This window comes from Mus caroli, unplaced genomic scaffold (assembly GCF_978045245.1).
Source record: "Mus caroli unplaced genomic scaffold, Mus_caroli_1 scaffold_1, whole genome shotgun sequence".
NCBI classification, from domain to species: Eukaryota; Metazoa; Chordata; class Mammalia; order Rodentia; family Muridae; genus Mus; species Mus caroli.
Window position 1 is genome coordinate 123,906,324 of NW_028227256.1, and position 20,260 is coordinate 123,926,583.

A 20,260-nucleotide genomic window follows, 5' to 3' on the forward strand; every position below is an offset into this window, starting at 1 on the left:
AGTTCTAATTTGTTAGCTGCAGGGGAAGAACCTAGTGGGGAGTTAGAAGCTAGCTGTACCATCTCCTCTAGACCAGGCAGCTTTGGAGCCTACACAGGTGCCTGGATCTCACCAGTTCTTTCATTATTCTGCCCCATTGGAACAGCCCCTTAGTGATGCCCTGTGGAATAGCTCCATTTTTTTTAGGCTAAATTAAATGTTCTTGCCATGGTTTTCCTTGTGCAGTCTGGTTGCCTCACTTTTCCGTACCATAAACTGACTAGCACGTCTTATTTGGATGACCAAGCCCAAGTCATCAAAAGTATAAGGCACGTGCCCTTCTCCTACATCCACATTCTCTCTGTGCTGTAGCTAGCATTGACTGTCAAGTTGACACAACCTGTAAGGGAATTTGTAGGTTGGGTGAATTGAGGTGGGAGGACCCCTCCCCCCAACTGTGATGCAGTGTGTCCTGGTGCTCCTGCCTCGATTGATTGCACTCTCAAACTCTGAACCCAAGTAAAATCTGGTCTCCATTAAGTTGCTTTTGTAAGGCATTTTATTACAAAGGAAAGTAGCAAACACACCTACTTTCTTCATTATATCATAGTGAGCCCCACACCCCTCAGCACTGGGCTTTGATCCCAAGGCCCTATCACTGAGGCACCTACATACTTTTTCTTGGCAAGTTTGTTCCCTAGAAATCAGGGGAATCCCAGCACTGATGATAATAAAATGCCTTCTAGAAATGAGAAGCATAGGCTATCCTGGGTGTTCCTCCTCAGCTGCCGAGATATTGAATTTGCAGCAATTGTTTGAGCTTCTTCCTGATTCCTGGCTTCTGCAGCCTTCTCATTTACTTCTGCTAGGAGAGTCAGGCTATGGGAGACCTTCACCCCAGTGAGAACTCAATTTGAAGTATCTCTCGTGCCCTGAGGGAAAGACTCTTCATCTAGTTTAATTTTACAAAATTTCCTTTGTAAATTCCTTCCCTGGCATGGGAGAAGCCAGAGTCTGGCTCTAGGTCCTGATTGACAACCATGGCTCATGTGGATAAGGGAGAGCTGAGGAGATAAAGGATGTCACATTCTGCCTGGGTTTTCCAGCCTCCTCTGCAGCTCCTGGACCAAAGCTGGGAAGATGTGGAGAAGTAATGTGGTGGGCTGAAGGGCACAGACATGGGCTATGATAGGTTCATTTCCCTTAAAACTGCTACCCTGTCCACACTCCCAATGGAAGAAGGGTAGATGCTCAAGAGAGAGGAAAGTAGGGGTCTGAGGAGAAGGAGGAGAGTCCACAGGCAGCACCGGTCTATATGGAGACCATGGTTTCATAGGCCCAGACTTATTCTCTTCCTGAGATGCAGTTACCCTTCAGTAGCCTTGGCATAAGACCAGCTTCTTGCTTCTCATTAGCAGATTCAGTTCAGTGAGTGCTTACTGGTCTCTCTGGTAGTCCCTGGGTTGTCGCATCTACTGAGAGCTCATTTTCTTGCCACAGTGCTGAACATTCTGTACCTTAAGAGTTTAATGGGGCCGGGTGGTGGTGGTGCACGCCTTTAATCCCAGAACTCGGGAGGCAGAGGCAAGTGGATTTCTGAGTTCGAGGCCAGCCTGATCTACAAAGTGAGTTCCAGGACAGCCAAGGCTACACAGAGAAACCCTGTCTTGAAAAAAAAAAAAAAAAAAAAAAAAAAAGAGTTTAATGGGAAAAAAGAAGAAAAGAATGAGATTCAGATGGGAGAGGAAGAAAGGATGGGTATAACTAGCCATAAAACAGGAGAGAGAGATGGCTCCTCTTGCGTATCTGGGAACCTTGTAGTAGTTACCACTGGTCCTCAGCTTGGCAGGGTCTACAGTCATCTAGAAAGCAAGCCCATGGACATGTGTAAGGAAATGTATCGTGTGGGCTATAGAGGAAAGATCTAACATAATGTGGTCCCATGGGCTGGGCTCCCAAGCCGAGTAAACAGAAGGAAGCAATCTGAGCACCGTCATCCATCTCCGTCTGCTTCCTGGATGTTGATGATGCCATGTGGCCATCTGGCACCTCGTATTACCAACAAGAAGCACTGTGTCCTGAAACTCGGAGCCAGAATCAACCCTTCCTTCTTTAAGTTGCTTTTGGCAGGGTTTGTATTAGAGCAGTTAGCAAAGTAAGTAGTGTGGACCTCTTTATCACAATCGGGCTCTGAAAATGACTCTGACAAGGGCCTATTGTGTCACCCCATAGCCTCAGCGACAGCTGCAGGAGGGATGGTCACTCCTGAAAGGTCCCGGCCCAGGAACATCCTATTTGCTCTTTCGCCATTTCTTAATCTCTGTGGCACAATGTGTTTCCTCAAGTTCTCGTTGTAGTTCTGTTTGTTTTTAAAACCATCTGCCTCCCATCAGGATAGCATGAGGATGTCCAGGCTCACATCTGAATGTCCTTGGAGAGGGCCTAGCAGACCAAGGATGCCCAGTAAACATAGGTGACATACTTAGGCGTTTTCATGTTATCCTTAATTCAAGAACATTCTGGATGGGCTGGCTGTTCACTTTTAGAGTTAGAGTCAAGTCGCCAGTTTAATAAGCTAAGCATTTGCTATGACTGCTAGTTAGGTAGAAACTGGTCTCGTCCTTGATACCAGGTTAGTTGATTGGTTAGTGTCTTGTTTTGTTTTGTGCCAGGAGTTGGGGGCGGGGTGTTCAATTGGAGGCCATATGTCTCCCCTCGTGGCCATCTACCTTACTGTTTAAACAGGGTCTCACTAAGTCTGGAATACAGAACTTAGGCTAGACTTTTTGGCCAGTGAACCCCAAGGATCCCCCATTTTCACCTCCTCAGTGCTGGGGTTACTGGTATGCACAGTCACTTCCAGCTTTTTTTTTTGTTTGTTTGGTTTTATTTGTTTGTTTGTTTAATGTGCTGTGGCTTAGAACTCACATCCACATGCTTATATGGCAAACACTGGACCATCTCCTCAGTCCCGTGGCCGCCTTTTTTGACTGATAAGGACTGAATATGTGGTGTGTAGCATGGTGCTTTGATAAGCATGTACATTGTGGAATGTCGAAGGAAAGCTAACAAATACGCTTTGCATGCGTGTGAAAACACACTTGCCCTTGACTGCTAGTCTCCATGGGGGATGTTGCTCCATGTTTGTGTTAGGAGCTGATTGATACACAGAGCCAGTTATGTGAAATTGAGACCAGTCCCCTAAGTCAGTTCCTTACCTTGCAGTATGAAAATTCTAGACAAGCGTCTGGAGAGATGACTTAACATTAAACATGCTTGCTGTTCTTGTAGAGGACCTAAGTTTGGTTCCTAGCACCCATATCAGGCTGATAACAATAGCCATTAACTCTAGCTTCAAAGAATCCCATGCATGTAGATGTTCTCTCTCTCTCTCTCTCTCTCTCTCTCTCTCTCTCTCTCTCTCTCTCTCTCTCTCTCTCTCTCTCACACACACACACACACACACACACACACACACAAATAAGATGCTAGGTAATACAGCTATGTGGGCCTGTTTGGTAGTTTAGGCTTTTTGTTTTTCTTCTTTCCTTTCTCACTACCTTATAAGTTTTCTTTTTTGTTGAACTCTGAGACCTGCTTCCTTTCATATCACACACCAGGTTTCTCGTGAAGCTGGCAGAATGAGAAAGGCATCTTAGTTTGACCTGCTCTGTAAACTCAATCATTAGGTATGTGGGCATGGCTATTGCATTTCCAGTCTTCATGGAAAGAGCTGGGCTTGTTTGTGGGTTTGGCATCAGAACAGAGACAGACAGACACGCAGAAGACCTAAAGTAGGTATCATTTGAGGGATGGCCTGGAACCTTCAGATTCAGGATGTGCCCCTTGCTTTATTTCCTTCCATCCTTGTCTTTAGCATACCCGCTTGCAGTGAGTAACGGAGCTGCAGCAGCCGCCCTAACCAATCCACCCAGTTAAAACAACTGACAGTTTTGTGTGTATCCTGATCCTGTGTGCTCTATCCCCACTCTCCCACTCCCTCTACACATGCCTGACACAACCCTTCTACCTCCATATCCTCTCCTTTTGTTTCATTTTCTTTAGTACTCCATGGAGTCTAATTAGTTTGGCTGGCTGGAATGTTGACTTGCTTGGTCCAGGTAACCATAGCTACAGTGGATCCTGAGTGTGATGGCCATCTCATGTCCAAGAGACAGTATGCCATGGTTCTCTTCCCCATCCTCTGCCTCAAACATTCACTCATCCTGGTCCCTTCCCTCATGTTCCCTGAGGCTTGTGAGGGAGGAGTGTGTACAGATGGCCATTTAGGGCTGGGCACTCCAGAGACACTCTCAGCACTTCCACCAGTCAAGAGTCTCCACTCGCTATTTACTGCAGGAGGAAGCTTCTCTGACCAAGGATGAGAGTCATATAAATGGCACTCCAGAGAAGGCGGTTTGACATGTCCATTTAGCAAGACAGTAGAAGTTTCCTCTCTATCTGTGACCTCCTTGGCCATTAACCACCTTGTAACCTACAAATCCTTTTTAATTGAATCCCCCAAAGTACAGCCTTCTCTCTGGGAACTATGGCTGCTCTCCACTGCTTGTCATCTATCTGCCTGACACCACACTGGCAACAGCAGTGTAGCAACAACAGTCAGGGCTCCCTTCTTTAGGGATGGACTTGTGAGATGGCCAGAGCATTCCTGGAGTTGTTATGGTGAAGCCTGGGCCCCGGCAGCCCCGGTAAGCTAGGCTTAGTCACCGTCCACAGTATGCCAGAGAGAGACAAGCAGTAGAGAAAGCCGAGAAAGCTTATCCAAAGTGCCCATCTTGGAGAGGGGAACCAATAAAGAGGGCCAGTGACCCCACTCTATGTCCGTCTTCAGGGTCCTGCCATGAGGTTTAGGATGAAATGGAAGACAAGAGCTGTTCATGGCTAAGCAGTCCTGGTCAATGTATGGCCCCGCCCACCATCATTTCCTCAACTCTGGTCTCTCCTGCAAGGTGGTCTGACAAGTTGTCAGAAGTGTGTGAAATCTCTTTCCTGGAGACAGATTCCTTCCCCGCCCCACAGCTTGCACCATGCATCGGGTGGCCTTTCCTTGAGCTCCATTGTCTCTGTAGTCAGTGGAGAGAGGGGCGCACATACGTTTTTCTTTGTAGTATCTTCCGCCCTCTCCAGGGCAGTCACAAGCAGAGTGAAGCATTACTTATGCTGATGGCTGCAGATGCCCATCCACGTTTCACTGCTGGGCATGGCCTTAGAGGAGAGAGAGCCAGGCCATTGGCAGCTACACTGCGAGAGTTGCATCTCCCAGCTTCAGAGTTCCACACTTGGTGCCCCCTCAGTCCTTCATTTTGAAGTAATACTGACACAGCTTAGTAGCCAACAGCCGCTGGCTCTGCATTCTCTCTGTGCCAAGACTCACTCATGTTGGACATATATCCCTAATTAGCTGATTTCACTTGATGGTCTCCATTGCTTAATTTCCACTACTCCCTAATTTTGATGCCTGCCATTCAAACAGGAGAAATCACACCAGGCTCCCATGAGGTCATAGATAATGAAAGCCAGGTGTCACTTGCTCTGCTGTGAGAGTATGTGAGTGATTCAGCTCGTTGGGCAGCCTCATACTTCATCACCAGGCAGGTCACTTTGTCCATCAGTTTCTTTGAGCTGTGTGGCTAGTCCTATTCTAGAGACAAGGCCGTACAGAGGAATTGCTGCAACTGCCCTTGTTTCAGGCATATTAAGTCAGTTCAGCTGTCCACACGTTTTATAGCTAGTGGCTCTTATAAAACTCAGAACAAGTTTCTTCACCCCCATCTGCAGTTCATTGATGGACGATGTTCATGTATCTGACACCTATGTTATCTTTTTCTCTTTATACCATTGTTCCAAAACCTAGCATGCAACATATTTTTCTAGATCTCCTGACTCATTGGCACTACGGTTTTTCTATGTGTGTGTGTGAGGGTCAGAGGCACATGCAGAAGCAGAGGCCAGCCTCTGTGTAGTTCTTCAGATACTGTTGACTTTGTCATCATTTGCTTGCTCGATTTTTGTTTCCCCATTCATATGTATGGCCACATGTGTATGGGCACTCATGTCTGCATTTGTATGTGGAGGACCAAAGTTAAAGCCAGGCATCTTCTTCGGTCTTTCTATATTATTGAGGTGGATCTCTCACTGAACCCCGAAGTAGCTGATTCTAGCTGGTCTGCCTAGCTAACTTGCCCTAAGGATCTCCTGACTCTACCTCCCAGGTATTAAGATTATAAGTGACTGCCATGCCTTCCTGGTGGTGTCTTCTATAGGGGTGGAGGGTTAAACTGGTCATGTAAGCCTTTTACTCACTTAGCTGTCTTCTGAGCCCTCTCTCTATATATATAACCCTTCTTTCTTGAAACAGACTCTCTCACTGGCCTGGAGCTTACCAAGTACTCTAAGCTGGCCAGCCCGTGAGGCCCAGGCATCTTCCTGTCTCTCTACCTCCCTAGCCTTGGGATTACACGGGCACACCACCATACCCAGCCTAGGATAGAAATCAGATCCTCATTTTTGACTGGCAAGCATTCTACCAGCTGTGCTGTCTCCCCAGCCTTGGGTTGATATGATTTTTTTGAACCATTTCTGTAGCTACTGCAGGTATATTTAGTATGAGATAATCAAATTGCCCAGTGATTTATTGCTAGATCTTAAGATGTTTACAAACTACTACTCCAAATGCCAGTCTGGGCAGGTGTGTGTGAGCATGCATGTGTGTATGTGTGTGTGACCTTCCTAATGGAACAAAAGAAACAATTCCAGGCCTTACCCATCAATCTGCTTCTTCTGTCTCATGAACAATGGACATAAAGGTCCCTGCCTTTCAGTTTTCCCTTGGCAATATGTAAAACCAATATTGGTTGAGCATGCTATTAACCTTGAGTTTAAATTCAGCGTACTTAATCCCTTGATTACTGCCAAGATTAATGCCCAACAGGAAAGGTTGGAAGCTTAAATGCTTGTGAATGCAAGCATGAAATGAAATCCTAATAACCCGCACAATGATCGGGATTTATAGCCTGTGTGGGCTGTGAAAGATAACTTGGAAATGGTGTTACAGAGACTAATCTGTCAGAGTGGGCAGTCTTGGAGAATTGACTGTTCAGGCTGCAGGAGAAAAACTGAACAACAGCAAGACTGACACGTGGGAACAGGTCGAGGCAGGCTTTAAATGTCCCTCTCGGCTGTTGCCCGAGTAGACCACACTGTGCCTTGAACGTGTTTAGCGGCATGAAGGCTGAAATTCTCTTCCCATAAGATGAGGTTTCCTGGCAGTCAAGGCAGTTGGCTGAGATTTATGGTTGAGGTCTTTCCATTTTCTGCACCCAGACTTCATCTCTATCTTCTCGTCTCCGTACGTTCATTGTTCTTGCTGCCCGAGTGTTAAGATGCCCTTTGCAAAAGGGTTTTTCAAGCCATCCTGACTTGGGAGAGCTGTGTATAGCTGGCTGGTGTCTCTGCCCCTTTCCCACCATTCTCCTCCCGCAATTAGTCTTAATGGCATTTCTTTCTTAATGACATTTATAGTGAACATCTTTTCTTGATCTCCACCACGCAAAACTCAGAGGGAAAGAGCTGCCAAACCCCAGACTACGGTGTCTGTCCTTCTTGGAACATGTGGTTGGCAGGGCTCCAGTACTTAACTGGTCTATGTTTAATCTCTGTCTCTCTGTGTCTCTCTGTCTCTCTCTCTCTCTGTGTGTTTAGTCGAGTGAATGCTTGTGCATGTGGTGTGTATGTGTGTATGTGGTCAAGCAGGTGCATATGTGCATGCTTGTGCATGCATGCGTGTGGGGGGGTGTGTATGTGTGTGTGAACATGGACATTAGTGTGCTGTAGAGCATGGGTGACAGTTAGAGGAGAGCTTCAGGTGTCAGTTCTCACCTTCCAATTTGATATTGAGTCTCTGTTGCTTTTCTGTTATGTATAGTTCACTGGCCCTCAGACTCTGAGAATATTCTGGTTGTTGCATCCTCTTGCTGTAGAAGTCTAGCATTATAAGCATGAGACCTTCACACTTGTTCTTTACCTACTGAGCCATCCACTGAACTCCACATAGTTTTCAGTGTTGTCTGGTAGTTTGTGTTATGTGGTCAAAATCCATGTCACACTTTTAGAATGGTCTCATATAGCCAGGCTAGCCTCAGCTTCAACTCCTGCGTGTAGCTGAGGATGACCTGGAACTTCCCAAATGCTGGGATTACAGATGTGCACTCTTATATCCAGTTTTGGTGGTGCTGGGATGGAACCCAGGGCTTCATGAATCCTAGGCGGACACCCTGCTAACTGATTAGCCCCTGCACCCCCCGCCATTTCTCTGTCCCAGTGATGAGTTGCCATGCTAATACTGAGCCACCAGCCAGGCTATTCCTGCCTGGTTTGGGTGCCAGTGAGTTTAACAAGACTTCTCACGTGGAGACCTGAGGGACAGAAGGAAAGGCAAAAGCAAAAACTTCCTTAACTTTGTTTACCATCAGTGTGTCCAGCTCTGACCTTTGATGATTCTCTCTCTGTGGCACTGTGTCCTGACCCTCTGTCTACTATCCCATGGAGTCTGATCAGAGTGAGGCTGAAGATCTTTTGTGCATCATGGATGGATGGTGTTTCATCCTTTTTCCAGGAGGCTTATACTACTAGGTTATGTGTTCATGACTCTCTCCTTCACATCCTCTCTCTCTCTCTCTCTCTCTCTCTCTCTCTCTCTCTCTCTCTCTCTCTCTCTCTCTCTCTCTCTCTCTCTTCCCACTTTCCTTTCCATCGTAAGCTGGGACCCCAGGCAAGCGGCCAGTATCCTGATATCTAGGTATGCTTCTTCTTCTTTAAGATGTTAGGTCGCAAACCCAGCACAAATGGCTGAGATGCCTACTGACATAGTAAAGTGGACACTGGCCTCCAGGTTCTCCCAGCATTCCCTCACTCCATACCAGTTCAGGGCCCTTCTGGCTGGTGTACCCCAGCCCCTGGCTGACCCTTCCCCCAGCTGCTCTTCCATATATAGCCCGGCCAGCCACTTTGGCTTCACCAGTCTTTTTCCCTTTTGCCTTTGGTCTCTTGGTCTCTAGGCTCCTGGCTCTCTCCTCTCCTCTCCTCTCCTCTCCTCTCCTCTCCTCTCCTCTCCTCTCCTCTCCTCTCCTCTCCTCTCCTCTCCTCTGCTCTCCTCTCCTCTCCTCTCCTCTCCTCTGCTCTCCTCTGCTCTCCTCTGCTCTCCTCTGCTCTCCTCTGCTCTCCTCTGCTCTCCTCTCCTCTGCTCTCCTCTGCTCTCCTCTGCTCTCCTCTCCTCTGCTCTCCTCTGCTCTCCTCTCCTCTCCTCTGCTCTCCTCTGCTCTCCTCTGCTCTCCTCTGCTCTCCTCTGCTCTCCTTTGCTCTCTCTCCTCTGCTCTCTGCCTTCTCCACATGTGACCCGGCTCAGTCTGTTGGTCATGTCCACTCTGGACACTCCAAGATTTCTTTGCCTCTGGCTATGCTTTTCCAAATATCTATAATACACCTTTTCCTTCACCATCACTAGGATCAGTAATGCCCTTTCTATTTTTCTTTTTCATTTATAGGCATGTCCAAGGGGTAAATTACTTTAATTTCCTATCCAGTCCAGGCAGTCACATGCTAGACAAAGAGTTCCTATAGAAAACCTGGAAATATTTTATGATATTTATCACTTACTTACTTACTATTATATATGGGAGCATGGGCATAGCACTGACATAACATGATGGTCAAGGGACAGTCTCAGGCAGCGGTCACTGCTCTCCTTCGACCTTCTGGGACCTGGGGATTGAGCTTTAGCCCCAAGCCTCGTTTTCTACTGAACCAGTGAGGGCACTGGCCCCTGAAAACCTTTTACATCCCAGGTGCCTTCCACAGCTATCTAACACTTTTTTAGTATTTAAAAGAGGATTGGTTTTGTTTTTGCTTTTTGCTTGTTTTGTTTTTGGCTTGCATCCATTCTTTTGTTGGTGTTGTTGTTGTGATCATTAAGAAGTCTTTGGTTGAAGTACATGTGGTATGTTTGATCCACACTCATTATTTTCTGATTGATCATCATTGTATCACTGTCACAGTAACCAGGACTATTTTGTTAAACAGGAGTGCCTGATGCGTATGCTTAGTGAATGAATGACTCTATTCATAGTGTGTTTTAAGTACTAGGGTGTACATATCCTTTTATTGACATTGGTATTATTCACATTGGTAATTTCTCCCAGCTATAGCCTTATCTTGACAAACCTCCTAAGATTTCAGATTGAGACACAAAACAGGGGAATTTTGAACTTATTCATAGAGTAGTTCTGTCCAGTATCATGTCAGGAGGGAGAATGAAGAGTCAGATTAGAATGAAAGAGCCAATTACAGAACTAGTCCCTTGGTCCTAGAAGAGGATAACCAGCAGTCACGTGCTAGATAACAAAGGACTGTGGTGTGTGCTTGGTCTCCGAATGGAACTCGGTGGCCTCCCAACTCTGGCTATTCACATGGATTCCGGCTGGGTGAAGCCAGTTTTGAGTGCCCTGAACACCTAAGGAGAATTGGGAGGAAGCATTCTCATGTCAGCAGGTCTGTGTGATTGTCTGCAGAGGAATACATTTGCCTTCTCTCCTGTGTGATGAAAAGTGACTTTTCTCAAGCAATATCCATCGGGGTTGTAAAACGTCTGTGTCATAAGCCCATTAGAAGCCACTCATTCTGAGGCAGAGGGAAGACTTGTCACAGCTTCTCTGTGTCACAGCCTGAGCGGGGCTCTCAAGCATCATGCCAGTCCCTGGCTTTCTCCTACACGTGGCCGGCAGAGTCACATTCTGTGTTTGTAGTGCTCCTGCCTGCCCCAGTAGAGGCTATGATAGGTGCTCTAGACCCCGTCCTCACTGCCCCATCTGCATCTTGCTTCGAGGGTTTTCAGTTACCCATAATCAACAGAGGCCTGATTTTATTCAGTGGAAATTTCTAGAAGCAAACAATTTCCCGAGTGACTTTTATTCTACTATATCATTATAATGTCTCCCCAGTATTAATTATTGTTCATCCCTTACTGTGTGTGTGTCAGTGTCTCTTCTCTGCTAGAACAAAATACCCTACCAAAACAACCTAAGGAGAGAAAGCTAGCTTGGGCTTACAGTTCCAGGGTATAGCCACAGTGGAGTGAAAGGCCTGGTGGCAGGGGTTAAATTGTGTAATTATATTTTAATTTCAAAAAATAAAAATTTATTAGATTTTAAAAATTAAACTCTTACCAGAAGAAAGCACACAGTAACTATAGGTCCAGGTCTTCTCTGTGGAATGCCTGGGAATAGGAATGCTGAGGGTATGGAAGGATGAGGTAGATGGAGCGTGGCCTATATACACACACATGAACACATGTATATCTTCATTATAATATGCAGATTAACAAAAGGGAGAAAACAAACACTCCAAGTTCCCAACACACAGAGACAGAGAGCTTCTCTTTTCTTGGGCATTTAGTTTTAGGGGCAGAAATTTTGTTTGTTTGTTGTTTAGATTTTTTTTTTGAAGCAAGGTTATACAGCTTGGGCTATCCTAGAACTCACTCTGTTGACCAGGCTAGACCAGAACTCATAGAGATCACCTGCCTCTACCTCCAGAGCACTGGGATTAACTATGTCTGCTACTATGCCTGGTGGTTGGTTCTGATTGTGTGTGTTACCTGGGAAGGGTAGCATGAGATCCTGCCTGGTGTCAGCCATACACTAGGATAAAACAGCCTCGTCTACATTAGCAAGAGAAGAGACCAAAACTGAGGCTCTGTCCATAGAAAAGAGCATTGACCCAGAGAGAGCAGGCCCTTAAGGACTGCAGGTTACACCTTCCCAGCCTCTCCTGTTAGTGTTGACAGCAGGCTCCTGCTTCCTCCTTTCACCTCCCTCCAGCCCTCTGGGTATCTGTCAGCAGCTTCTTTTTCCTTGAGTGCAATGACTCTTCGATACTGTGGATCTTGAAAAAAAAAAAAACAGCCTGACCCAGTTAGAACTTTTAGGAACTCATACTGTTTTGATTCACCAGCCTCCTGACAAAACCGAAAAACCTATTCAGTTCACAGAGGTCTAAATCACCAGGAGGTATGTCAAAATTGTTTTATTTTATGTCTCATCTCTAAAGAAAGCGATGTCTAGAGCCCTGTCCTCTGAATATCCATTGGTGTTCCGAGGTTCCGGGCCAGCCAGGCTTCTCTGTCTTGCTGTGCCGCCTCTTCATCTTGCAGCCTGTGGCTAGCGCACTGAAGGCTTAGTTTGTGTCTAAAGAGTTTGTCTTCAGCTTGAACGTGATCTGAGAGCCGCTACTGCTTTATCGAGTCCCGAATGTGTTACTACCATGAGTTCAGGCGGTTTTCCATCTTGCGTTGTGTGCACCTGTTTGTGAGTGTGTACCTGTCTGAGTTGTGAGCCAGGAGGTAGCATGTTCCTGTCACTCTCCACCTTAGTTTTTGGGATGGGATTTCTCGCTGAAACTAGAGCTTGCTGATTCAGCTAGACTGGCTAGGATGCCTCCTGTTGGTACCTGCTCAGCGCTTACGTCACAGGCACATACTGACTGACATACCGGGATACTTAACATGAGCTCCAGGGATCAAACTCAGGACCTCACCCATGAGTAGCAAAGCTTTTTAGCCACCGAGCTGTCTCCCAAATCCCGTTTCCAATTGTTTACCGTAGTAAACTCCAGGCTGCCTTTGATGAGTTGTTGTTTCTGAGAGGATTGTGTGCCTGTAAGATTGGAGAGGCAAGGGAGGATAAGCTGCAGTGGCCTCTGCACTGAGGGCCACATGCAGTGAAAAGCCACAACTGAGATGTGTGGCCAAGGCAGCCATGATGGAGATGTCTGGAGGCAGCCATAGGAACCAGGGACTCTGGGAGCCAGCCTGAGAGGAGCTCTTCCAAACAGTTCCAGTCAGCGCAACTCCTATGAGTCAGGGAGTGGGCTCCTCCTGGGGTCAGCTTCATTGATAGGCTGTTACACTGGTGGGCCAAGCTCATTAAGTGACACCGGATGCATCAGATAGAAACTGTAGTTACGTATCGGGAGGTAGAGTTGTCAGCTACAAGCAGTTTCCCTGCATGTTCATTGTGGTGCTTTTATTTAGGAAAGTGTTGCCCTGTGGAAGACAGTTTGCTCATTTCTTGAGTTATTAGCAGCTCTGGCCTTCCTCCAATCCTGGTAATCCTCTGAGGTTCCAGGGAGAGGAAAAAAAATTTTTTTTTGTTTTCCCTCTTATTCCCACAGGATAATTGGTTTACATATAATTTAATTATTCCATCAACTAGCTATCCCATCCTTGCGGTGGAAAACAACCTCAGCCCACTCTCCCTTTGTGGGTTAAGGTCTTTATCTATTTTTCCACCATTCCAATCTCATGCGGAGCTGAAATTGCTGCCTAAAAGCTCAATTGGACCACTCTATTTTCCATATTTGCAGAGATGTCCTTGGAGGCAGCAAAGGGGTAGCTAGTGATTTAGAGAAAGAAGAACTAAGAAAAACGGTCAGCTCACAAAAGGAATTACAGCCTTGAGAGTTCTCAAGTGAAGTCCTCTTCTAAATTACCTTGGACTGACTATGTTTTCATCAGAGTGAGACCTGAGGATGGAGGCATGTGAAGGAGGGCATTACCCATATCTGGGCACACCACGGTGGGCAGTGGCTTTCTTTATTCCTACTCTTGCTTCATCTTTTCCTATTATATTCTTCATGGGGAGATTTTTTTTTTTTATCCTGACAGGTTCCTCTATAGGCTTCACTTATCCAGGGACTGTGGAGATGTCCTGTCAGTCAGTCAGGTATCTGCTGCTCACACAGGAGGATCTGAGCTGGGCTCTCCAGCACCTACCTAAGCTGCTGACTCTGGGGCCTGCACCTGCAGCGCTAGAGCTAGACAATGTCTCCGAAAGAAAAAGGGGGGAGGGGGAGGGAGGGGGAGAAGGAAAGGGAGGGGGAGCGAGAGGGAGAGAGAGGGAGAGAGGAAGAGAGAGAGAGAGAGAGAGAGAAAGGATGAAGAGTAATGGGGGAAAACATCCAACATTAACTGCTATCATCTGCATGCATACACATGTGCACACATCTACATATACAGACACACAGACAGGGAAACATACATACATCACATAACAAAGACAGTTCAAGTGGGTGAGGATAAAAGTAATTTTTAAAAATGAACTTAGTTGTGTATTTATTTGTAAGGGTTCTTGACTTCATGCTCTGTGTGTGTGTGTGTGTGTGTGTGTGTGTGTGTGTGTACATACATACACACTTACATGCATGGTTGAAGGTCTAGCAGTCAAGCCCAGGACCCATCTGAAGCTTTCGTATTATAAATCTGCTTCGTAGGGATGTTTTATTGAGTCCATTTACTAAAACCGAATTGGTGCCAAGTGAATCAGTCTGGCCCAAGAGCAGGAAGCACAGATGTGTGTGGCGTCCCTGGGACTGGCTGAAGCGCTGGGCTTAGTCAGGCTCCGCTTCTGCTCCCTTTTCCTGAGCGGTGGAGCTGTGTCTAGTGCCTTTCGTGGTCACACTGGTAAAGGTCCACGGTGATTTAAACCATGGGCCTCAGGCAGGTTAGTATTGTCTCTTTTTATGAGTGAAGGCATTGTACTTTTCCCATGGGGAGAGTTTCTGAGTGAGAGCGGTCACTCACAAATGTCACCCAAGTCTAATTTTACTCCACAAGAAGAAGGGGGAATCTTGCACTTTCCCTGCCACCTCTTAAGCCTTGCTGCCCTGAGCTCAGCTGCTTTCTCACCATTTTCCACAGCAGATGGCTTTATGCAAATATGGCCAGTTATTTTTGGTCACAGTAAATACCACCTTGCATTATGAGTAACTTCTAGATTACTGAAACTGACGTGTTTCTTTGAAAACCTACCCAGACCTGGAAGACAGATTTTCTTTTTTTTCTGATTGATCTGCCAACCCAAAAGACTACGGTCCCCTGAGTCAGAGACTTCCTAAACGATGCTCCTCTGTAAAATCTTACCTGCCGCCCTAACTGAAGAGCAGTGATTTCCGGTGCCAGTTCCTGAGCTATCGTTAGTGATGCTGTATGAGTTAATAAAGGGACGACCATGCCAGCACTGAGATTTTATAGCTATTTTAGATAAAGAGGCCAAATGTCAGAGTCACCCAATGGATTTCTTGTTTTTCCTTTCCTAGAATTTTTAATTTTAATTTTGCATGTGAGACCAGCTCCCTTGGAAGCCAGAAGAAGGGGTCAGATCCCCTGGAGCAGGGGTTCCAGGTAGTTTTGAGCCGCCCCATGTGGGTGATGGGAGAACTGAACTGTGTTCTTTGCGAGTTCTTCAGTCTCTCTTAACCTCTGAGCCATGCCTTGAGCTCCTTCCTAACAATTATTGGTTAATAATTGCTAATTATTAATCAATAATTATTAATCAACTATTATTAATTAATCAATTATTAATCAGTCTCTGGTAGCTTTTCTTGAAGAAATATATATAAGCCCAGTCTTTCTCCTCCTTCCTTTCTTCCTCCCCTCAACAGTCAGGTCTGTTCAGCCTGTGCCTGTAAGCCACAGATGCTCAAGAGAACTGTGTGTGTGTGTGTGTGTGTGTGTGTGTGTGTGTGTGTGTGTGTATACTTTGTAGTTGCCTTAATGTTAGAAGGTTGGACACAGCTTATGTGCAGACAGACCCTTCTGTGGAAGAACTCTCGTAAGATCACTGAATAGATATGTAATCCATTTCTATTTTGCTGTTGTTGGAGACAGGGTCTCTTGTAGTTCAAGCTGGCCTAGAACTTGTTATATAGCCTAGAACATCTGATCTACCTGCTGTCACAACCTGGGTACTGGCATGACCAGTGTGAGCCACCAGTCCTGCATTACCCATCTTATTTCTTGAGGCAGTGTCAGGCAAATACCCAGAAAACAAACCTTGACTAATTAGCATTAAACTATGGTTTGCATTCCTGATCCTCAAAGCAGAGAATAATTTTTTTGGCCTGAATGCCATGTGTTCCCTTTAGACACACCTGAGCTGATCACAAATCATCTGTGCCCACTTGCTGAAGGGTACACGGTGACTCCCTCACATCGCCATGCCCCTGCATAAGTGTTCAAATCTTTTAACCTCTTGACAGAGGACACTCCTTCTCTTATGGAAGCGTAGGGATTAGTTGAGGAAGAAGTCACTCCCTGTAACATAGGACAGGTTCTTAAGACCTTGGCTGAAGGTTTCTGCACCTTAGAGGGCACCTACATCTGGCAGGAGTTTGGTTACTATCTGGATAATAATAGCCCATGTAAACACCATGTTCCTTGTGCATTGGAAGTGGTTCTTAGCCCTCTGTCCGTTTGTGTCCACTGAAAGATGAACCAGTGTACTTAGTGTTTCTGATTTATCTTTTTCAGGTTGAAAATTGGTGTCCTCGTTTACCTTGGAGAGTAAAAAGTCCCTATGAAGAAGCTGACCATAACTCACTGGTAAATGACCGGAACACCCTTCTCCCACTTGTGTGTTTAGGTCTGACGCTAAGTGAGAGACACACAGCACCTTTGGGAAGTGCCAGCTGAAACCTCAAGTCTAGCTGGCCAAATCGTACACCGGCTAACGTAGATTTATTTATTGAGCAGTTCTCTGAAGGTCCCTAATGAATGGGGCCACAGAGAGGAATGGGCTTCAGTGCCAGATGTGGAGGCCTTGGGTGATCTAATGAGGGGGCTGGCTGTAAATAATGACCAGGCCTGTCACCAGGCTCTAGCGCCTGCTAAGGAAGATTAATGAGGAAGAATGGTCTCAGCTGCGGAGGTCAAGGGAGATTCCATAGAGAAGATGATGAGCTGAATTTAAAAGGACAAGCCGTGTTCTCTGTGCCATTGGGAGAGAGGCATGTCTCCATGGGGAGTCGGTCTTTCATATCATACTGCAAGGTTGGGTGGGCAGGGTCAGAGGTTTGAAGATACAATTAGGAAAGTAGGAAGGGACTCCAGAGACCTTTCAATGCTATCTTGAAAGCTTGGGCATTTTCTTTAGACTATAGGTCAGCAAATCCTTCGTTATTTTTTAATGTTTTGATTTGCATGCATATGTTCTTTTCTGCATGGGTTTGTGTACACCATGTACGTGTCGGAGCCCACAGAGGCAAGAAGAGAGCATCAAATCACAGATGCACGTAGGTGCTGGCATCTGCACCCCACTCTCCTGCAAAAGCAGGCAGCACCCTTAACCACCGAGTCTCCTCTCTAACCCAAAGCAGGCACTTCATGTAAAGGGGCCAATAGGGGTAGAGTGCCTACCTAGCATGTCAGAAGCCCTGCGTTCAGTCTGCAACACGGTGGACACTGGACAGGGTGGGTCCTGGCGCTAATCCCAGTGCTTGGGAGGTGGAGGCAGGAGAATTAGAAGTCATGGTCATCCTTGGCTACATAAGAGAGTTCAAGGCCATCTTGGGCTACCAGAGACCCCATCGTGTGCAAAATAATAGGACGAGTGAGATTGGCTCAGCAAGTAAAGGCACCTGCTGCCAAGCCTGCAGACCCAAGCTTGGTTCCTGAGGACCCACATGGTTCACAAAGAGAGGCAATGCAGATTGTCTTTTGTCTTTTGTTGCGCGCGCGCACACACGCACACACACACACACACACACACACACGTGCACACATACACATATTCTAAATAAGTAAAAATGTGAGAAACAAAATAGTGTTCTTCTCTTTGCCAGACATTTCTTCTCACTGCAGTTACTCAGTTCTGCAGTCCTAGCACAGAGAACAGCATGGGTAATAGGTAATGACGGGTATGGCTGTGCTCCCCTAAAACTTGATGTATACAAACAGGCAGCCAGGAGGACGGGGCCGTGGCCAGGGTCTGTGGGCTCAAGTGTAGACTGCAAGATTGCCGATGCAAGAAGGGAGACGAATACTAAGAATGAGCCTGGACCTTACATTATTCTGGTCTGAATTTTAAAATGTACTCAGCTATGGTAGAAACAAAGACCATCCCTAGCTTTTAAAAACCCTTAGAAAATCATAAATTTTGTTGGTTTGGATGAGGACAAAATTAGAAAATGATCTTTCGTTTCTCATCTTACTCTGGAGCAAAGGAGGCCCCCTGGTGACCCGCAGAGTGTCTGCTGGCCGGTTGGAGCCAGGGATACTTTTTTCTTGGTGGTCAGCTGCTTAGCAGACAACTCCAAGACACAAGTACATTTAGACACAGGGAGTTTGTAGGTGCATCGTGTATGCTAATTGTGAGAACTGGACGTCAGCAGAGCTCTGGCTTCCTTTCTCGGTCTCTGATCTCTTAATGATGCCCCCTGTAACAACACATAAGCAGTCAGGGGCCATTGTTTCAACTTGCAGCCCTAGCAACTCTTGCTTATTAAAGTATTTTTAACTATACTCATTTTATGTGTGTATGCATGTGTATATGGGCATGTGCTTGCCAGGATGACCATGTAGAGACCAGAGGACAACTTAGTGGAGTCGATTCTCTTCTTTCCACCGTGCGGGTCCTAGGGATTGAACTCAGGTCATCCTCAGGCTGTGTAACAAGAGCCTGTCCCTGCTTAGCCATCTTGCTGGCACCCACCCTCGGTACAGAGTAAAGATGGGCTTTTGAAATCCTGGATTTAATTGACTCTCAGGTTTAAAATATCCTATCTCGAAATTCATTTTGCTTCCTACTTTTTAATCTTCTGCTCACTTTGCTACATTTCTTTCGTCTTCCCTGCTAGGCGGAAATCCGTACGGATTTTAACATTCTCTACGGAATGATGAAGAAGCACGAGGAGTTCCGTTGGATGAGGCTTCGGATCCGGCGAATGGCTGACGCGTGGATCCAAGCTATCAAGTCTCTGGCGGAGAAACAAAGCCTTGAGAAGAGGAAACGGAAGAAAGTGAGTTTGTTCATTCTGTCCCTTCACGTGCCTGCTTTCTGTTAAACATTGACTTTGCTTGGAAACATCAGGAAAGGAGGTGCCATGTGTCAAGTGACATCCCGTTGAGGTGGATGAGCTCAGCCTGCCGGCCCCACCCCAGGGGCCCGCCTTTTCCAATACTCATGTCTTCCTCTGTCCCCTGTGAATGTGTACACAGGAATACACTTCTGCATACACTGCTCTCTGTACGCCGCCACCACACACACACACACACACACACACACACACACACATTTGGGGGTGGGGGCGGATCTTATCCACTATGACTTATTCCTAAGCTTTGGAATGCTTCTGATTTCAGAAACCAGATATTGGGGAGGGGACAATTCTAAACCATGTGCACTAAAACAGTGGCCAAAGACCTGGAGTCGTGGCACACACCCTTAATTGCAGCACTTGAGAGGCAGACGCAGGCATGAGTTGGAGCCTGATCTTCAGAGTGAGTTCCAGGAACAAAACAAAACAAACAAACAAACAGTGACCACTATGTTAACCTATACATAGTTTTCCACAGTAAGAAAAGAATTATATGGTCAAAGAAGAGGGAGGGACAGGAACAGAGTGGGTGTGGCCAGCACAGACACCAGACTTCAGGACTTCATACCTGTCGATTTGACACGAGAACCATTTACATAGGATGAAATTTTTAATTAAAAAAAGCCACACCTCACTTTTTTTTCCGATTGTTTGCTTTATCCTATTTTGAATTGTTTATTTTTAGTTTATTATTTTTTAGATTCCTGTTTATGAGAGAGAGAGGATGTAGACTTGGATGAGTAGGGAAGTAGGAGGAGCTAAGAGGAGTTGCAGGTGGAAAAACCATAATCAGAATGTATTATATGAAAAACATCTATTTTCAATTTTAAAAGAGAAAAAGAATAAAAGTGTAAAAAAAAATCATTAGGAAAATGAACCAGCCGAGCTGACCCGGTAAACCTCAGTTCCGATGCGAGCTCACGAGGGAGGCCTGCTGTTTCTGCAGAACACAGTGAATGAACAAAGAACACTTTGGAAAAAATGTGACACTCTTATCACAATAATCTTCTTGTAGAGCCATTGTGAATATTAGAGTATAGAAAGTGACTTACTGTGTTCCTGTCTTTGCAAAGTGGAATTTTCATTGTAAAAGAAAGTAAATAACCAGCAAACGATGGACGATAATATCCGAAGGTGTAGAAATACATGGTTATATATATTTATACACACACACATAGACACACACACATGTTTGAATTGGCACTTCCAGTAAGAACCCATAGTTTACTCTGTCTTTGAGGGAAAATGAAGTTGCTAGCCAGGGCCACCGCAAAGGGCTCCAAATAGCAATTACGTAGAGTCCCTAGAGAACTGGCCTTTGATCTGTAATGCTGTG

At 45.9% G+C, this 20,260-nt stretch overlaps 1 protein-coding gene and 1 non-coding gene across 6 annotated transcripts in view; both read left to right on the forward strand.

The window, feature by feature from the left end:
- Positions 1-20,260, forward strand: part of Mgat5 (alpha-1,6-mannosylglycoprotein 6-beta-N-acetylglucosaminyltransferase) — a 281,462-nt gene that overhangs the window by 160,199 nt on the left and 101,003 nt on the right. For all 5 annotated transcript variants that reach the window (XM_029476546.2, XM_021156480.3, XM_029476555.2 and 2 more), the window contains 2 exons: positions 16,361-16,432; positions 18,685-18,846. In XM_029476546.2, the coding sequence (XP_029332406.1) occupies positions 16,361-16,432; positions 18,685-18,846 (234 nt within the window). The remainder of the gene's footprint in view (positions 1-16,360; positions 16,433-18,684; positions 18,847-20,260) is intronic.
- LOC115032428 (small nucleolar RNA U6-53/MBII-28) lies at positions 8,315-8,423 on the forward strand. Its single transcript, XR_003838107.1, has one exon. It is a non-coding gene; the product is annotated as a small nucleolar RNA U6-53/MBII-28 (small nucleolar RNA).